The sequence below is a fragment of the Myodes glareolus genome, chromosome 2, assembly GCF_982192425.1.
Source record: "Myodes glareolus chromosome 2, mMyoGla1.1, whole genome shotgun sequence".
In the NCBI taxonomy this organism is placed as follows: Eukaryota; Metazoa; Chordata; class Mammalia; order Rodentia; family Cricetidae; genus Myodes; species Myodes glareolus.
In genome coordinates, this window is record NC_142027.1 from 76,248,419 (window position 1) to 76,267,180 (window position 18,762).

Consider the following 18,762-nt stretch of genomic DNA (forward strand, 5'->3'; position numbering starts at 1 on the left):
TAACAGATTTCACCGTCGCCTTCACAATGAGAAAGAAATAGGAGGGTTTAATCATGAAGTCATAGGACATCAGGAGTGTCAAGGCAGGTGCAGAGGAGCCAGAGCACTGGGCAGATATGAGAAAGAGTGTGCAATAAAGCACCATTTTTTTTCTTTTAATGAAAAGAATGACTGGCCAGTCAAAAGGAGGAGGAGGAGGAAGAAGAGGAGGAGGAGGAGGAGGAAGAGGAGGAGGAGGAGGAGGAGGAGGAAGGGTCAGCTAGCAAGAATGAAATAGGGAAAACTAACTTGGCATTTGTTAAGAATGGAAGGACCATATTAAGAGCAAAGGTCATACAGAGAACACACTGGGGTATGAGTAAGGTTGGCCATGGCATGCTCTGAACAGCTAGATGAGAGGAGAAAATTCATGTGGCAGAAAGTAAAACAGCCACAGGAATATAATAATAATAATTTCTGGACCACTAACTGTTTAGGGATATTCAGTTAGAATATGAAAAAAAATAGAATAAAGGTGATGAGTCACTTGTAATATGGAGAAAGAATGAGCTAAACTGATGGGCGATGAAATAAATGAACTGGAACAAAGTTGAGACTCACTCTTATGCCCAAAGACCTTGCTGATAAATACGGGGGGGGGGGGGGGAGGAACAGGACATAATCAGAGAACCACAGGGTTCAGAGTGTGGGAGAGTATAAAATATGATGGCATGTCAAACCAAATGGACATCGTGTAATAAGATGATGAATACACGTTCGGGAACACTGGGAATGAACAGAGAAATGGCTTTCCTGCAGGCAACAAAACCGAAGGATAAGTGAGGGTCCCTACAAATGTCATACAGAGCAGGAATCATAACCAGATCCAGTCAGCAGATGAACAAGGACTGAGTTGATTCTCCTAACATTCTTGTTTCTAAAGGGAGAAGACAGAAGGTCAAAGGAAGACATTCCTCTGGGCACCAAAAGGACCAAAAGGAAGAAAGAAGATCCAGTAAGGGGAATGTATCAGGGGAGTCAAAGGACAGACAGCGGGTTCTTGGAAGCTGACAGGATGGGAAGCAGTTAAAGGAAGTCTGCCCTATCCACTAGACAAAAGCAGCAAAGGCATCGCCTGTATGATGTGACAGAGACGGAACTCCAGAGTCTACTGAAGGCTTCCAACTCCCAGGCAGAAGCCTGGATTGTAAACTGTGGTTAATTTAGGTTAATTTCATTTCTGAGTACAGTCCCTACTAACCAAACCCCCAGCTTGGCAAGCAAGCATGCAAGTCTTCCTATTGTAACTCATGGTAGGATCTGGGAAGGCAGGGAGTGCTTCGCGTTCCAAGCACCAAAGATCTCTGCAGTGATTCGGTTGCTTCGACTCACAGAGGCAGCTGCCATGCTTCCAATATGGTGTTGTGTCTTCCCAGGTTTTAAGGGCAGCCACTTAAGATTTCCCTGTATATGTGTCACTGTTTCTTATTTTGGGTGGACACACATTGATGACGAGATCATTGATTTGAACATTGTTCAAATCATAGCATACATGAACGAAATTAGTAACCTTTGCAACCCTGCTCAATTCTCTTAAGGGATACAGGACAGATCTTCATTATACTATTTGGGTATGGTAAATGTGAATCTATCATCATACTGTTAGATAGGATTTTACTCAGAAATAAAGTAGTATCCAATACTGAAAAATTGGGAGGATAGAACACTCATATAGCCCTCCATAAAATTACCTGATGAAGCATGACAACATAAATAGTAAGCACATGCAAAAAAAAAAAAAATAGAATTGGGAAGAAGACTGCAGAAAGCAAACACAAGCCAGAGGACAGTATAGGCCTGAAAGGGAGAGAGCAGGGCGCTGTGGTCACACAGTCCAGCATAAGGAACAATAATGCTAAAAGTTGCTCTCAATTAAAGCATCTTAATAATGCACGAGATAAAAGGAAAACAAGTTCTACTCAAGATTTACTTCGTCTATAAAATGTAGAGCATACTTATTCTTTGATAAAAAAAATACTTGCAAGACTTTCATCTATATTACTTGATTTCCTTACATTACTTCTTATAAGTAGAAAATATGCAACACCCACTTCAATGAAAAAAAATATATCGTTCAGCCTTGATGAAGCCATTAAAATTAATGATGGGAAAGACAAAATGGATATGAACTTCCCAAACTTCAAAAGGAGGCAACAACAGGTTCATATTCCTCTGGCCCAAGGAACGTGGCTGGAGGACACAGCATAAGAAATCATTCCCTACACACAACTCTGGTTGAGAGTCAACCACACTGCTTAACTCATAGTCAACAGAACTGGGCAGGACCAACTTCCCCAGAGACTGTTTGACCACGGATTCGCTAAGCTCCCATCACTAACAACACAGACATATCCTGGATTATTTCTGAAGGTAGCTGGCTTGGTAAAGTTGGGTACATCAAATCAAATACCAACAAATCAAATCTAACAGGTTAACTCTTATGACTTCATCATTTGTTTGTTTTGACTTTGAAACAGGATCTTGCTACATAGCCCAGGCTGGCCTGAAACACAATTCTTCCTTAGACTTAAAATTAAATTTAAAATTAAAATTCCTTAGAGTTAAAATTCTAGGTGTGTAAAAGTACACCCAGCAGAATAAATGTAACAATAGGAAGAGACTGGTTGTGGATGCTGTGAACCAGTACCATGGCAAGTATACAGCCCAGGACTTGCTTCCTGGCCCCGTGAAAACGGAAGACAAGTGAACAGGCAGAGGAGGAGGAAGGCACCATGTGAAAAGGGAATATTCTCCAGGAAATATTAGAATAGCTGCCATCAGCACTAGACTCGCTGTCCACAGGAGTTTAAAAGAATACATTTCCACCATCTGCCCCGCTCACCTAAATGCCCAGCCAGAGGTCAAAATCACAACAAAAATCAAACAGGCAAATTATATTGACCAAATTCAGAAACTTTCAAAGAAAATGCCAGTCTGGTTACACACACTTGCACACACACACACACACACACACACAGAGAGAGAGAGGTGGGGAAGAAGGGAGGTAGAGAGGGAGGTAAGGAGAGAGGAGAGAGAGAGGGAGGGAGGGAGAGAAAGAGGAGGGGAGGGGGTAAAAACACAAACATACACGGAGGAGAAAATCACAATGCCAGCCACCCTGATTGTTGCTCTTCAGCCAGGACCACTATCTACAAATCAGTTAGGGCCCACTGGCCTAAAAGGAAGAGGGGGAAGGGTGACGCAGAGAAGAACATGCCAGCCTCTCTCATCATTTCATGCATCACATGTCTCTATAAGATCACCCTAAGGAAAGGGCACGTGGCTTAGAGAGGGTTGGAGCCTCTGCTGGCCAGTCTACTCATGATCCTGCAACACACTCCACTACAACCAGCTGGGGCTTAGGAGCCTGGATCTGCTTCTGTGTGACTGTCCTCCTCCCTCATCATATTCATAGGCAGAGGAAGGGGAACCCTCTGTGATAAGAGCCATTCAAACTATGGTAAAGGTCAGCTGCTAGTTTCTGTGGGCTCACAAAGGAAGGTGGCCATAGCTGTGGACTTGAGGTCATTATTCCTAAACTGTGAAAAATGGAAAAATAGGAAAGTATCAGCCATCATACACACATACATACATTGGTTTTAAATATATATTGGTTTTAAATTCTCTTCAATAAAGGTGAGTTTGCTTAAAGGTGTCGAATCTCACTTTAAGAAAGGAATTGGGGGGCGGGGGTCTTCTTCCTATGTACTGGTATTCTGAGGCTAGTTCACAAGACAGTGTTCAGTTTAGCCTTAACATGCCAGCCTCTCTCCACAGCTTTGGTGACCAGCTCTTTGTGGTACACTGGCCCCTCCACCCCGCCCAGCCCCACTGACCCTTTGTGCATCATGTTTAAGGAGTAAAGTAAGAAAGGTATGAAAAATAAATGCTAAAGGGGAAGATTGCATTTGAAAATGAAAACTTGAACAGTGAACCAATCAGGGCTTGTGTGTATATGTAAGCACTGGCCTGAGTAAATACGAACAGAGAAAAGACAACCGATTGAAAGTATTGCACACCAGGAAAGGAGAACCAAGCTGCAGAGTCAGGCCACAGCCAGGTCAAGCCAAAGGTAGTTTCCGGGAGGTCATGGAAAGACCAAGCCAAAGCGTCACATGCAGGGCCAATTAAGGGAGCATGGGAAGTCAGCAAGCAACTCAGAGTTATGTGCACGTGGTTTGTTTCCTCTGTGTGTGGTACAGGTGCATGAGAGCATATTTGTGCGCCTGTGTTTGTGTGTGTGTGTGTGTGTGTGTGTGTTACACCTTCTCTATCAATCTATCTCTTTATCCACTACCATACCATTGCCTCACTTGTGACCTTTTCCTTACATACATTAAGACAATAGCAAAAACCCTACCAACTAAAGAATAGAAAGACTTAAAAAGTCTGATGTCAAATTTCCTGGAAAATAAGACCTATTAAAAGGTATTTTAAAATACCTTACAAAGGATATTCTGTTGTCTTATTCAAGTGATAAGCAATGCTGTGTACCTGCTCTTGGGCTGACTGAAAGAATTTACAGACTATGACATCAACTAAGAGCAGAGTGCCAAGGTTGAACTCCTGGACTGTCAGACCGAGGAGGCCAGGTTCCGAGGCTCGCCCGCCTGGAGCACAACGTGCCTAGGTACTGAGTACATTCACTTTACTTTGAAAGAGGGAAGAACAATGAGAGCAGGGACCATCAAGGGACCAGTGCAAACTTTACAGGCAGAAAAGTTAAATGGATTCTGGCAAAGAAAGCAAATCAAATCTCCCATTTGTGTTCAGATTCATCTTTCCTATATAAAAAAAGTGAATTCTCAAGACAAGAATACTTCTCTGCAATAAATATTTATTAGTTTTTGTATGAAAGTTTATGTAACATATATCATAAATGCAGAGAGCCAAGTGAAACTCCAGCAGCACCTGTTCTTGCCAGATACAACATTCAACTTCCTACTCTGCATCCGAGAGCCTTACAGCTTAAGAGAATACTGAGACAGGCCAAGTATAGTATAAAAACAATCAATGGGGGTGGTGGGGGGTTATGGTCAAGGTGAGAGTTCTCTTAGAACCACAGTATCTACAGACACCTCTTGAGTCTCAGTCTCCCCATTTTCAAAGAGGGCAGGAATTAATTCCATCGGTGGGGGTTGGAAATTGCTTTACTCTAGACATCTCGCCCGAGAGTTGAATTCAGTGACCACCGAAGTCCCTTTCAGCCCTGAGTATCTTGCAATAGCCCTACTTAGTAGACAGTCTTCTGGCTCTGAGTTGAAAATCTGGCTGGAAATATAAACAGACTTCTACATAAAACACACATTTACCAGCTATGATTCGGAATTGGCAAGATGAGGCTTTACCAGAGTTGAGAGGAAAAAGTGCAAAATCATCCCCAGTGATTACAATGTTTCAGCTGCACTGAGCTCCATCTAAAGGTGCTGATGCAAGGCCAGAGCCGGGTCAGCCGCTGTCACATCCAACTCGCTCTTGCCCGACAGAGGGACACGGGCATCATTTTTAAGTTACCAAGAATGTCATATGAAAAGCTTCAAAAACAACTCCTTCTCCCTACCAGATTTGTCCTTTTCCATTTGGCAAACATTGCTTTATTTTTTCATCATGCGCCCTTCTGTTTTACAGAGAACATAAGCCAACATGGCAACAGGCTTCTTGTTTATTTCCTTCCTCTTCAAAAACAAAGCCATGGCTGGAGTACATTTAGCAGAACAAAGTCCACATAGAAAGGGACTTTTTTGTGATTTTCGTGAAAGCCCCAGGAACAGGGCAAGGACACCACTTTCACTGCTTCTGTTCAGCACAGAACTGGTGATCCTGACAGGGAAATTAGACAGGACAAAGAATTAAAGGGAGTCCAAACTGGAAAAGGAGGAAGATAAATTGTACCTGTTTTCAGAAAAAGTGAACATACACGGCCAAGTTCAAGTATATCTATTAAATTAATAAATTAAAAAATTGCAGAATATCAAATCAACCTATAAGGGCAAGTAGCTTATTTATATTAACAATCAACTCTGAAAAAGAAACAATCAAGAAAGAAGTCACATTCATAGTAGCCACAAAAGCATAAATAAATTGAAATATAATATTTTAAGGATATGAAAGATGATTACAATGAACTATCCAACACTGATGAAAGTCAAGCAAGGGACAGTTAGTTTAAAGAGTCTATGTTCAGGGGTTAGATGATTTTTAAATGGAACCCATGGCAAAACTTATGGTCACTGTGATTAGTAACTTCTCATAGTAACAATCATAGCTTTATTTTTATCAGCTTTGCACAATACCTATTATAATCTAATTATCATTGTTATTTGTTTTACACAATATCAGCAGGAATATCAAAATATCATCTAGCTAGTACATTGAAGCACATTGGTACATTATCAACTTTTTAAGGACAGCTAGGACCTGATGTCCTCTACCCACAGTCACTGCCTTAGAACATACTTCTCAACTACTTTTCAAACTGCAGACATTCAGCTGGTCCTTGCAGCAGAAATATTCAAAACATACCATAATAGATTTAATAACAATCCAGGAATGAAAACAGAACAGAATTTTAAAATTATGCCCATTAACCAATACACAAAGAAGCATCCCAGTAATAAACAACAGCATATAAAAAGCAAGTAGGAATATTTTATTAAAATATGACTAAACCACATAAAAATATACTCCACATGAATCCATCTGGCTTATAAGGCCTTTCTCCCTTAAGCCTCTGGTTAGTGGCGCTATCCTGAGGAGGTCCCACTCACCAAGGCCACTCTAAAAAGCCACCCTGCGCCTGCTTCCCCAGCACATACCCCACCCGAATACACAATGCCACTTGTACTCTGCTTGCTTGCAAGGTCCGCAGCTTGCAAACTAGTCTTGCCTTTTGTGCCATAAGCTCTCCAGTGCTTCGACAATATCTACACTGGAATGAAGACTACTTGGAAATAATTGAATAATTTTTGCTTTGCTATCCCAACCTAAACTTCAAGAGAAAGGACAACAGACCAGACCCGAGACAGTTCTTCCTTACAGCTTCCCTTCCATCCCGTTCCTTGGGGGACACTGCAGACACATACGTGGGCACACTAAGTATCAGAACAAGCCACACAACAGTCAACATTAACACAGTGTCTCTGTGTTGTAACCCATAGGTTTCTAATGCTTGCCTGTGCATAAGCAAACACCAGACACCATGACATCTCATCTGAAAAGTCAGGATTTCTCTAAGACAAGTTCTATATCGTTATCTTCAGATATCTACTTTAACATCACCTCATCTGGAAATGGCAATTTTTATAATTTTAAAATTTTTCTGTGCTGACATGATGTCTTCAAGCTTAAGTGGGGCTGCTGGTCACAAATCACTTTTGGTCAGAGCAAAAATGTTTTTCTTGTCACTCAACATGTAGCTGGAGTTAGTTACTTCGTAACCTGTACTCTCCTGAGCACAAAACTCATATATCACTGATACACATCTATAATATTCATCTCTGAAAACCTAAAACAAACAGCCCTATGGTATCTTGCTATTGCTTTCATGGAAACAATGTTGCTGCCAGTGAGAGCCCACAATGAATAAGCAGAGCCTTAAATATTACTCTTACTTATATAGAATACATAGCCTAAGGACAGAGAGAAAAGATACTTTTTAAAGGCCTGGGTTTATTCCAAAAATAAAAAAAAATGTAAACTTCTCAACACATTTCTTTAAAAAAAAATCACCTTAGGTTTTAAAATGAAATTAATACGTAAAAGTTTTCCTTGGCTTCAGAGTGTAAGCCAGTAGAACTCTGAGAACCATGGCTTGGGCATTTTGCGTTAAAGTATGTTAACTCCTTGCAAGGTGCAAAGCTCTCGATAGACTCGAGGTAAATGCTCACCACTCAGAAACCATTGGTGAAGTCACAGGCATCCTAACATGTCTTATCAACCTGACATCTCCCTCTGCTCTTACCTGCACTTGGAAAGCACCTTCATCCAATGGTGGAGGAGGAGGGAAGTGTCCAGGGCCAGGTGGAATGGTACCAGGATCATCTAAAGGTGGAGGTGGAGGTGGGAGAAAATCACCTAGAGAAAGGAAATACATATGAGATGTTAAGAGGGATGCCATTTCATAGTTTAAAAGATCCATCAGCTGACAATATACTGTAACTGGTTTAAACCCAGTGTTTGCCTTATAGAAAAAACTTACCTTACTCAGCTAACATGGATTTAATTAATAGCCTTAGCCATCATAAAAGAAAAGGCCAAATTTGATATTACAAAATGGCATAAAAGTTAAGTGTAGAAGGGTCAAGTACATTAAGCAAAGGCAAGGAGTATGCTTGAGGTGGGGACTAGGGACACTGAAATGAAAGACTTCAAAACTGGCATTAATAAAATCCTAACCAAGCAGAGGAAGACAAGATTTGTAGATATGTAATGATAACAAGAAGTTCAATTTATGAGAGGAGGACAAACCTTGGGAAGTTAGCTAAAATAAAGCTTGCATACAGGTAAGGAAGGCTGCGCGATCATTACCTTCACCTGTACGACCTGGACAACAGACTCACTGTAGGCAGCAAGAGAATCCCAGCATACAAGTCACGTAGGCTACAACATGAACAAAATCAACTACAGCATAGCAAAAACCATCGGAGTCCAAACAGGAGAAGTAAGACAACAGAGCTGGGTGCTAAACAGCTAGGTGAGTCACACCCAGAAGGAGTTTAGCTTTCACCGTGGAGACAAAAAACCGGGGAGAAGATGAGCGGACACTTCACCACAAAGTACATAGTTCAGATATCTAAGTACAATACACTTAAGAGACAAGAACGTCCCCAACCTCTTCATCCAGCAAGAACGCACATAGAACAATGATGTGTGTCTACTGATGTCTGGGGCAAACATCCAAAGCTGTATGACATGTTATGAAATATTTAAAAGGGTTTTAAAATGAATTTAGTTAGGAAATAGGACACCAGGGTTGGCTTATTTTTTTTAGCCATTTTAAAAAGCATTTTTGTGTTCCTTTACAAATGCAGTTTCGATGCTCCACTTGGATGTATTCTTCACATGTGAGTGGCTATTCCTTGCATTTCAGCTTTTGAATAATTAGTGAGCTATAGGCAGCAGTCTTCAGAAGCAGATCTCTAGATAATACCAGAGTGTCACAACACGGATACATGGATGGAAAGTCAGTCTAGGAATGGACAAGAGGAGTCCTGTGAAGGACAGAGAGTCAAGGGGGCTTTGAAACACCTGGCCTCCAATGTCTTTAATACCAAGAGTGCTATAATGGGAGGGACAGCAGAGAGCAGCCAGATCTAACTCTGCCACACTCAGCCACTGAGACACTGTCCCTTGAGTCATCCCATTCAGTCTAATAGGCTGTCCCTAGGCAGCTGGCAGTGGGTTGGTTGATTTTCATACCTCCCTCCCCGTCATGCAGTCATGCTCTATGAGAATGCTTCTTCCTTCACAGTTCATCAGGACCTCTGAGAGGTACTGGAAGATGCAGACTGCTGGGCTGCACTCCCACAGACAATGACTGAACAGCTCTGTGTGCCGGGGGAAGGGGCACCAATGATTTGCTTTTCTAAAAAGCCCAGGCAATTCCAGTGGCCCAGGTTCCTGGACCATACTTCAAGTTTAACTGAATTTTCCAGAGAAACTTCTATACGTGCGTAAGAACCCCAGGATTAGAAAGGCTCCAAAACTTCTGCCATATAAGATCTGCCTGCATCTCTGACTCTCTCTTGAGAAACACTTTTTCTTTCTTTCTCTCTTTCATTCTTTCTTTTCTTCCGTTCTTTTTTTTTTTCCTGAGATAGGATTTCTCTGTGTAGCTTTGGTGCCTGTCCTAGATCTATCTCTTATAGACCAGGCTGGCCTCGAACTCACAGAGATCGCCTGCCTCTTCCTCCCGAGTGCTGGGATTAAAGGCGTGCGCCACCACCATGCTTTTATCCTGTTGGAGTTACAACTTTAAAACCTCTTATCAGTTCCCATCCATTGGCCACAACTGGAATCTCCCAGAAAGACACCTAAAACTAGGAGTGTCCAAACTCTCTCATATGGATTTGATTCAGGGAGAATCCTTGGGATTGGACAAAATGAGAGGCGCCAATGTTTCTTTAAAGCCTAGGGGACTCAACTTGCAGCAAGAACTGAGAAAGTCTGGTGTGGTTGGACACCTTGTGAAATTCTACCTTATATCAGAATGAAGGAGAAAAATGTGTACAAGGTTTTACTTGATGAAGTCATGACTAGGTTATTCCCATCCTAAGTTTAGATTCTAGTGTTCTCTGGGCCTATCTTCTGACCTCCTTAAAGCAATATTCTGAGAACCTTCTGATTCACGAGATTCTGTGTGACAGTCCAAATTATCAGACCACCATATACACTATTAAAGTTGACAGAGTTCCTGGCATTCCTATCATACAGGGAGAATAAAAGGCACATAAATAGACCAAAATGTCATAGAAAATTAATTAGAAAATAAAGGTACAGTACTCTGTCTCTGAGATCCCTTCTATGGACATTCCTCCTCACCCCATTTCTCTATAAAAATGAAATATAGAGATGAACAGGCTGGAGATAACCCTGAAAGGATTACACAGACAGAAAACTGATTTACTTAAAAAAATGATGTGAAAACAAAAAAGTTCCTAATCCTTAGCAAGATCATGTAGGTTTTTAAAACCCAGCTGATAACCTTTCAACCATCAATTACTAATTCCCATCATTCGAATTACTAATTTCAACCATCAATTACTAAGTCCAAACATTCAAAGGCTGGTTAGTACTGATTAGTACATCCTATACTGGGACTCACATTTTAGAATTATAGGTAAGAACTAGTAAATATCATGCTAATAGGGCAAGGGGTGGGGCACTGGGAGCAGAAACACTCTAGAGGCGGGGATGTACTGAGAGGGGCTGCATAAGCTGCAGTATCCAGAAAGAACTTGGACAGCTTTTGAAATCAGTCTAAGAATGATGCCAATTCTCATGTGTAGATGAGCAGCCAGCAGACAAGCATGCTCTGTACTACACACGTGATATGCACACACAATATGTATTCTCAGGGAGATCCTTGACAATGATAAGCTGTCTTAAACTGAATAAAGGAACACAGTGGGAGCAAAGTCTTCACTTCTTGTTGCTATAATCATTTAGGTTTTTTCCTCTTGCTTTACACTGAAAGAAGGGGCACCCAGTTCCTTGTCCTTTCCTCTCAAAGGACTCCTATGTTTGTGTTTCAAGTTTGGATCTCACCATCCCTAAAGAGACAGGGAGAACCTTTGAATGCCATAGTAACCATGTTTCCACATCCACCTGAAGGCAGAGGGAGAGAGACTGTGTAGGCATGGACCCGGGAGCCCCAGGGATATTGAGAACCTCGGTCATTACCAAATGGTGAGCTGAGCAGCGCTTTGAAAACCATCTGAAAGGGCTGTGACATGGCAGGCCAAGAGAAAAACCGAGGGTTTGCCTCATTCAAGGAATCACTGTATCTGTCTTTTCAGCCTGTAGACTCCTCTGTCATAACCAAAAATATGAACCCATGCCTTCTCCTGGAGATGAAGCCTTTTCACATGCTTTCCCTGGAGGGTGGCTATTCTCTGACAAGGGGAGGTCGCCAAACTCATGGATCCAGACACTCCTATGAGGATATCGGTCTTCCTTCTCTCCTTTCCTCTTCTTTGGGACATGGTCTCTATAGGTGAGCTTGAACTTGTAATCCTCCTCACTCAGCTCCCTGTGTGGATCGCTGTGCCCCATGGATCTCAGTCCTAGAAAGAAGTATTCCTGGGAGTGCTTTCTTGAATCTCTTGTTTGAGTGTCTGTTTTCTGGGTCTGACTCGACAACTCTAAAGAACAGAACACAGCAGAACTTTCATAGCTCAGTGAGTGTGTTGGCTTCCGCAATGAGGTTAAGCAGAGAGGAGGTAGGAAGAGAAGTATGTTTATCACCTAAGTACACCCAGAGACCCATAGAAGATGGAGCCCTCCCTCACAGAGCCCTTATTACTTAGTGTCTGGATTCCCGCTCTCTCAGTCTACCGCTCTTTTGAGAACTAGCTGGGGCAGTGCACGCTACCAGTATAAATCATTGGCAGTCCCGATTGTCCATCTTCATCATCACAGAATCGGCAACAGCACCTCCCCCAGGGAAGAAGCTTCCACTGTGAATAAGAAGAGATGCGACACCGGCTGAGGTGCTTTTAGCTGTCATCCGGGCAGCCTCACATTGGGGCTCCTACAGATACATGACAAGACACTGGAACACTAATGCTGGATCCTTTTTCCATCCTCATTTTCTTCGGGTTAACTAAATAAATTACTAACTCAGAAAGTACTTAATTCTCAAACAGAAAATTATTTTTAGGAAAATACTAACGTTAAAATTACTAATGAAAAACATGTCTCAGGTGAGAAATATGCTAATTACCCTGTTTTGTGCCTACTTTCACATATGCATATATCAAAAGTTTACATTTCACATGATTACATAAGTTTCTATAGCTACCACCCAGCAATTAGAAATATCATACATGTAAGCATAAAAATACAGATGACACCCAGTATTCATCAACATGCAAAGACCTGTGTGTGGTCCTAGCAGGAACAGAAGTAATATCAGCGAAAACATCCCTTTAAAATACACTGCAAAGGGTAGCAAGTCCTTAATCGTGTTTACAAGCTTTAATTCGGGAATATCCACATTTAATAATTCATCGCGTGACAAAGTAACAAAAAAACGTGCAATAAAGCAGAGTCTGCATCTTCAAGACGATGCAATACAGAGAAAGCCATCACATTGCTCACCAGTACAGCCCTGTTCACAAAGAAACTGCAGCAACGGTTCATGGGAAAGCAGGAGAGCGTCAGGCTGTTGGTGTTTGTCACTTCCGTATTGTATTCATCAACTCTGCCCTCTGTGCACCAGGTATTACTCTAGATCAGTGGTTCTCAACCCTCCTAAAATGCTGCAACCCTTCCATACCACTCCCTATGTAGTGCTGACCTCCAACCATAAGATTATTTTCGTTGCTACTTCATAACTGTAATTTTACTACTATTATAACCTGTAATGGTAATATCTGCTATGCAGGATATCTGCTATGAAATCCCGAGAAAGGGTCATCGGATCCCCAGGTTGAGAACCACTGTGCTAGACCCTAGAGCGTGCAGGTACAGACAAGAAAAACACACAAAAAATAAAAGATGATGTTCCCAGAGAACTTACAATGCCTCAGGAAAAAGAGGGATGATTAAGAAACCAACAGCTAATATGAGCTGGATGTCACGTGGCAAGAAACATACTGAAGACACAGAGTCAGAAGGGGAGTTGGTAGGACGGTGGTGGGATGCTGCAGCTTTAAAGAACAGGATTGAGAAATGCCTCACCAAAGTGGCATTTGGGGAAAAACTTAAATGGAGTAAGAGAGTGAGTCACGGAATATCTGGGGGCAGGATAGGAGGAACGAGTATGTTACCAAGTGGAAGAGACGGGCAGGCTCTGTAGAGGGCTGCCAGCACGGTGCTGCCTTTCTACCCGGCTGGATGGAAATAGAGATTGGCCGGAGCTTATGGCATAACAAATGCTGTTTTGTATCCCCTCTCCTTCTTACTTAATTCTATACAATAAATATGAATTGTATCCTTGCATTTTTTTTCCAGAATCGGAAGGAAGATGCTTTGAAGTGAATCGCAGAATCTACTCAGACCCAGAGTGTAATTTTAATGCATCACTATATTTACCCAAGCTAAAATTTAATGTGCTATCATCTTTCTAAATAACTTAGCTCGAAATGCTCTTTGAGATTCTCAAATTAAAAGCAAGAAGACTTATTATCTTTCAAGAGGATGACGTCTCTCCACTTTCAAATTGGACCGTCTCACTCCATATTTAGCTAATACCGAACTTCGGGGACTTCACTGTCTTCAACAGTCCTCTGGTTTAAATTCCAGATAAATTCTCTGTGCAGCGGCGACCACCAGTGTGCTCTTCCTAACTGAGCATATTATACGTCTCTAACCCATAGCAGTTTCAATTTGCTGAAAAAGAAAAATCATTTTCCTCAGTTGAAAACACGGAATGGATTTCACATAATACGGAAAGTGAAGGAGAATTTGGTTCTGAAAGACGAACTCTAACCAAAGGCACGTGCTAATTTATCAAGTGCCACTTGTCTGACAAAAGCATAGTAATTGCGATCCAAACAACAAACCATGTCCATATATTTTGACTTTCAAATATGAGAAATAGAAATAATCAGGACAATGGGTTAACCTTTTTGTGCTGGTCTTCTAGCAGTTAGTAAGACACCCTCAGCCCCAATACTAAAATGTGAAATCCTCAGCGTGAAGAAAACTGAAAAAAAAATAAACGTCATCATATGGGCAAAGATCAAATCAACATCAAAAGAGAAAAAAATATCTTAATTCGCAACTCAGAAAAGAAGCTGGCAGTGAATGCTGGCATGCTGAAAGAGTCTCCGCACACTATCCCATCCCGTTAGAGACAGGCCTGCCCCAGTAGCACCCATCCAATACAGAAGGTTCCCTTCCCGTCAAAGGCAACCACAGTGTCTGAGGGGGTGTGTTTTCTCAACACAATGTATTGGGTAACTGAAAACATTTTGCCTCTGTTGATTCTTACTGTGGATGACCACCACCCATGACAATGTACTGAGAACCACCACAGTACAAATTATGATTCTAGATTAACTGCCTGGCTATTTGTTTTCCCTACTAGACTAGGTAGGAGATAGCTAAAGATGGCTTTCTGGTTTTTTTGTTTGAATAATTTATCATCAGATTATTTCTACTTACTGAGAATGTGTTTTCTAAGCTGCATGTAGATATTAGTGAACATGTATTATATACACTCAAATGAACTGTGAGTGAACACATATATTTTTGTTATAATCAAGTTTGGTCCTTTCCAATTATTGATGGAAGACATAGCACAACTTCTACCTATGAGACTAGGATCAGGGATGAGAGGTCTTTTGTGGCCATGGCAGCCAGGCAGGGAACGATTCCAGTCTCAAAGGACCTGTCAAGTTTTCTTTTGCTGCTGCTGCTGCTGCTGCTGTTGATTTATGTCTTCCTGTTTGTTTACACCTTAAATTACTGAGAGTCTGCCAAGTGTAATGACCGAGTCCTGAACCCTAAATTACCATCTGGTCTGGGGGTATTTCAGCATCCAGAAGGGTTGCAACTATCTTCATTGCACTGGATTTTTCTTCACTGACCAAAGATCCGAGAATAGACACTCGCGAAATCTATAATCAGTAGGTCTCCAGAAAGTTCTACAAATCCCCCTAGAATTTCTGGGAAAAGATCCTCATTTTGTAATGTAGAGACTGTGATGGAACAGGGAATAGAGGTGAAATACAATTCCCAAACACCACTGCTAGGGCTGGAGAAAAAAAATCTGACTTTTATATCTTATTATTTACTTTTTTATTTTAAACACTACTATACAAAGAGTAGCAGAAAAAAAAAAACCACACATCAAGATGTACCATCCCCACACTATACAGTTCAATGAAGTTCTATGCAGTTAGAGCAGGCATGCAAAGTGGAAGCGGTGGAGCTCCATGCTAGATTTTATACTCTCGCCACTGAACATATTTTATACACTTATCTGGTATCAGAGGTCCTTCTGTCTATGTGTTGATTTCATTGATTAATGAATAAAGAAAACTGGTTTTGCCGATAGCATGGGAGGAAGAAGGCAAGTTAGGGAGACACCATGGATTTGCTGCCGGAGATAGATTGCTAAAATTTTAGCCAGTTAGCCACTGCCACGTGGTAATACGCAGATTAATAGAAATGGGTTAAATGATTATGTAAGAGTTAACCAATAAGAAGCTAGAGCTAATGGGTCAAGCAGTGATTTAATTAATACAGTTCCTGTGTGGTTATTTCAGGCCTAAGCTAGCCGGGCACCCGGGAACCAACAAGTGGCCCTCTCTTCTTACACTTATCTACCTCCAAAAATGAAAAGCCCCTGAGAGAGTGAGAACCAGGAAATCAGCTCTATGTCCCCCTTTGCGACAACTCCTGTTACTTGCCTGCATTCAGTCTCTCCTCCTTCTCCAATATTTAGCTTCTCTTCTTTCCTTATCACACTTTACTCAGATGTACCTTTGTTTACATGCTGTGTCAGTTGGGTTTTTTTTTGCCAGCCTGACACAAAAGCCAGAGTATCCTGGGAAGAAGAAACGTCATATCTGTTGAGCAATTTCTTAATTTATGATTGATTTGGGGCAGGGCAGTTTAGCCCACGATGGGCCATGCTGTCCCTTGGCAGGTTGTCATGGGATATTTAAGAAAGCAACCTGAGAGAACCAGGAGGAATAAGGCAGTAAACAGCATTCCCCCATGGCCTCGGCATCCGTTCCACCTCCAGGTTCCTTCCCTTCTTGAGTTCTTGCCCTGACTCCCTTCAGTGATGGACTTTGTGGAAGAGGTATAAGACGAAGCGACCATTTCTTTCCCAGGGTGCTTTTGATCATGATGTTTTAGCAAAGCGATAAAAAGCTAATGTACACATAAGCATACATTACTGGTTTGGTTCTAAGAATAGGGATGCATTAATGAAGTAATAAGCATTGGAATCTGTAACATGAGGGGCCGGCTGGTTGGGGTTTCTGTCCCACCCAGCACCCCACAGTCGGCAAGTCCCAAAGAAAATCACACAAAGTCTACATTAGGTTATAAACTGATTGGCCCATTAGCTCAGGCTTCTTGTTAACTCTTATAGCTTATATTAACCCATTATTCTGATCTATGTTAGCCCTATGGCTTGGTACCTTTTTCTGCTGTCAGCTCACATGTTGCTTCTTCGTTGGTCTGGACTGGAATAGCGGAGGGAGCTTCCTGCTTCCCAGAATTCTCCTGTTCTCACTGCATCACTTCTACTTCCTGTCTGGTTTTCCCACCTATACTTCCTGCCTGGCCAATCAGAGTTTTATTAAAATATATGATTGACAGAATACAGATAATTCTCCCACACCAGGAATCTCCCATATATTGCCACCTATCACAGGAACTCGAAGCCACCAGTCTAGAGTTCTTAAGCTGGAATCTTTGCAGTGTGAAGCCAAACACAGGTATTTTGCAAAGCATCCTGGAGATTCTGATGTGTAATCCCACTTATGCATCATTGATCAACAGGGACGATGCTCAGAGGTTACAAATGGAAAAAAACAATAAATGAAACCCAATGCTCAACAGAATTGAGATGAAAAAATGCATATTAGGATAGAAACTGATGAAGTCTGAGGAAGTTCTACCTGTTATTAAGATGTATATGACAACTACTTGCTTTAGGTAGGTTTACACTGACTACACAAGATGCAAATATTTGGGTAAAGTAAGTAATAAAGTATCCTTGACACAAGTTTTTGAATGTTTCTAAAGTCTGCAATTGTTCCAGAATAGCATGTTAAAATTCGCTTTTAAATGACAAAAATTGAACTGTTCAGAAAATTCAAATGATAAAGACTGAATAACCAAATCATTTCAAGCTATTAGATGGAGAAATTTGGTGCCCGTATGGTGGAGAGCTAAATAATGTAGAATAAATACATATCCAACCCAAACTCCCCTGAGCTCAGAGTTCATATTTGAAATGGTCCATGCAGATTTGGGGTGAGGATCTGAGATTTCTGGGGAAAATATGAAGAACAGACCCTTCTTACAACTCCAGAAAGCTGACGACCACTGGAACGGGTCCCCCGAAGATGGTAGGAACTGAAAATAAAAGTTCAACAAAAAGCAGCCTAAATGCTGTTTGCAGTATGGGCAGGCTGGTAATCCATGCGCCCTAACTTTAGGAGCAGGAACCCACTAATCGCTATTTCTCCATTGTTCCTTCCCCTATTTCAGGAACATGCAGACATGAACGGCTACATGACTAGGAGCCTTCTGCAATTTCTCCAGTCTTCATCTTTTATGCACTTCAAGTTCTTCTTGCTGAGAAATTCTTGTTACTATTTATATAAAATGATGCCAACTATTACTCACTCTCCTTCAACCCTGCCATTTATTTCATCAAGCCTGAAGCTTAGCAAATGCATAAATGCTATAAAAATAATCAAATAGAGACACTCATTTCATTTCAAGGTGGTTGTTTTTTGGCATGCATTTCCCCCCACAGGAATACTGGAGCTGACAGGTACTTGCTCTAAAAATTTACTTCACCACCTGCTAGCTGAAATATTGCTTCCTTGGATTTATATTGTATTAAAAGGTCACTGGCTGTTTAAGTCTTAAACAGTTTTAATCATTCTAAAAGTCTCTTAGCAGTAAGAAAGGAAGCTCAGAACAAACAGCAGCGGGGACTCTAATTAAAAGGGCCAATTCATCTAATTTTATTTGGGGTTAATTATTCAGGATTCACTCTTTGATGTGTAAGGAATAGCAATTAGTAATTTTAGTGATTTGAGAATCATTGGAGGTGTAATCAGTTAAAATGAGTGAGTGTTTACAACACAAGATGGTGAATTAGTCTCTCTCAGCTGGAGAACAGGAACATTAGGCACTGGGAGATGAAGGCAGAGGATTTCCAACCCTAGTAAGAACAGTCACTTCAGAAATCAAACACATGTCAACAACCACCTAGCACCATTTCTCTGAGCCGCACTAAGCTGCAGAAGGCTCCCCAAACTGTCTTCAACCCAGGTCACCTTCGCCACTCTCCCCAACCATTTT

At 41.5% G+C, this 18,762-nt stretch overlaps 1 protein-coding gene across 10 annotated transcripts in view; it reads right to left on the reverse strand.

Moving 5' to 3' along the window:
* The window catches only part of Lpp (LIM domain containing preferred translocation partner in lipoma), a 597,751-nt gene that overhangs the window by 320,276 nt on the left and 258,713 nt on the right, over window positions 1–18,762 (reverse strand). For all 10 annotated transcript variants that reach the window (XM_087901861.1, XM_087901836.1, XM_087901839.1 and 7 more), the window contains one exon: window positions 8,000–8,112. In XM_087901861.1, coding sequence (XP_087757987.1) covers window positions 8,000–8,112 — 113 coding nt within the window. The remainder of the gene's footprint in view (window positions 1–7,999; window positions 8,113–18,762) is intronic.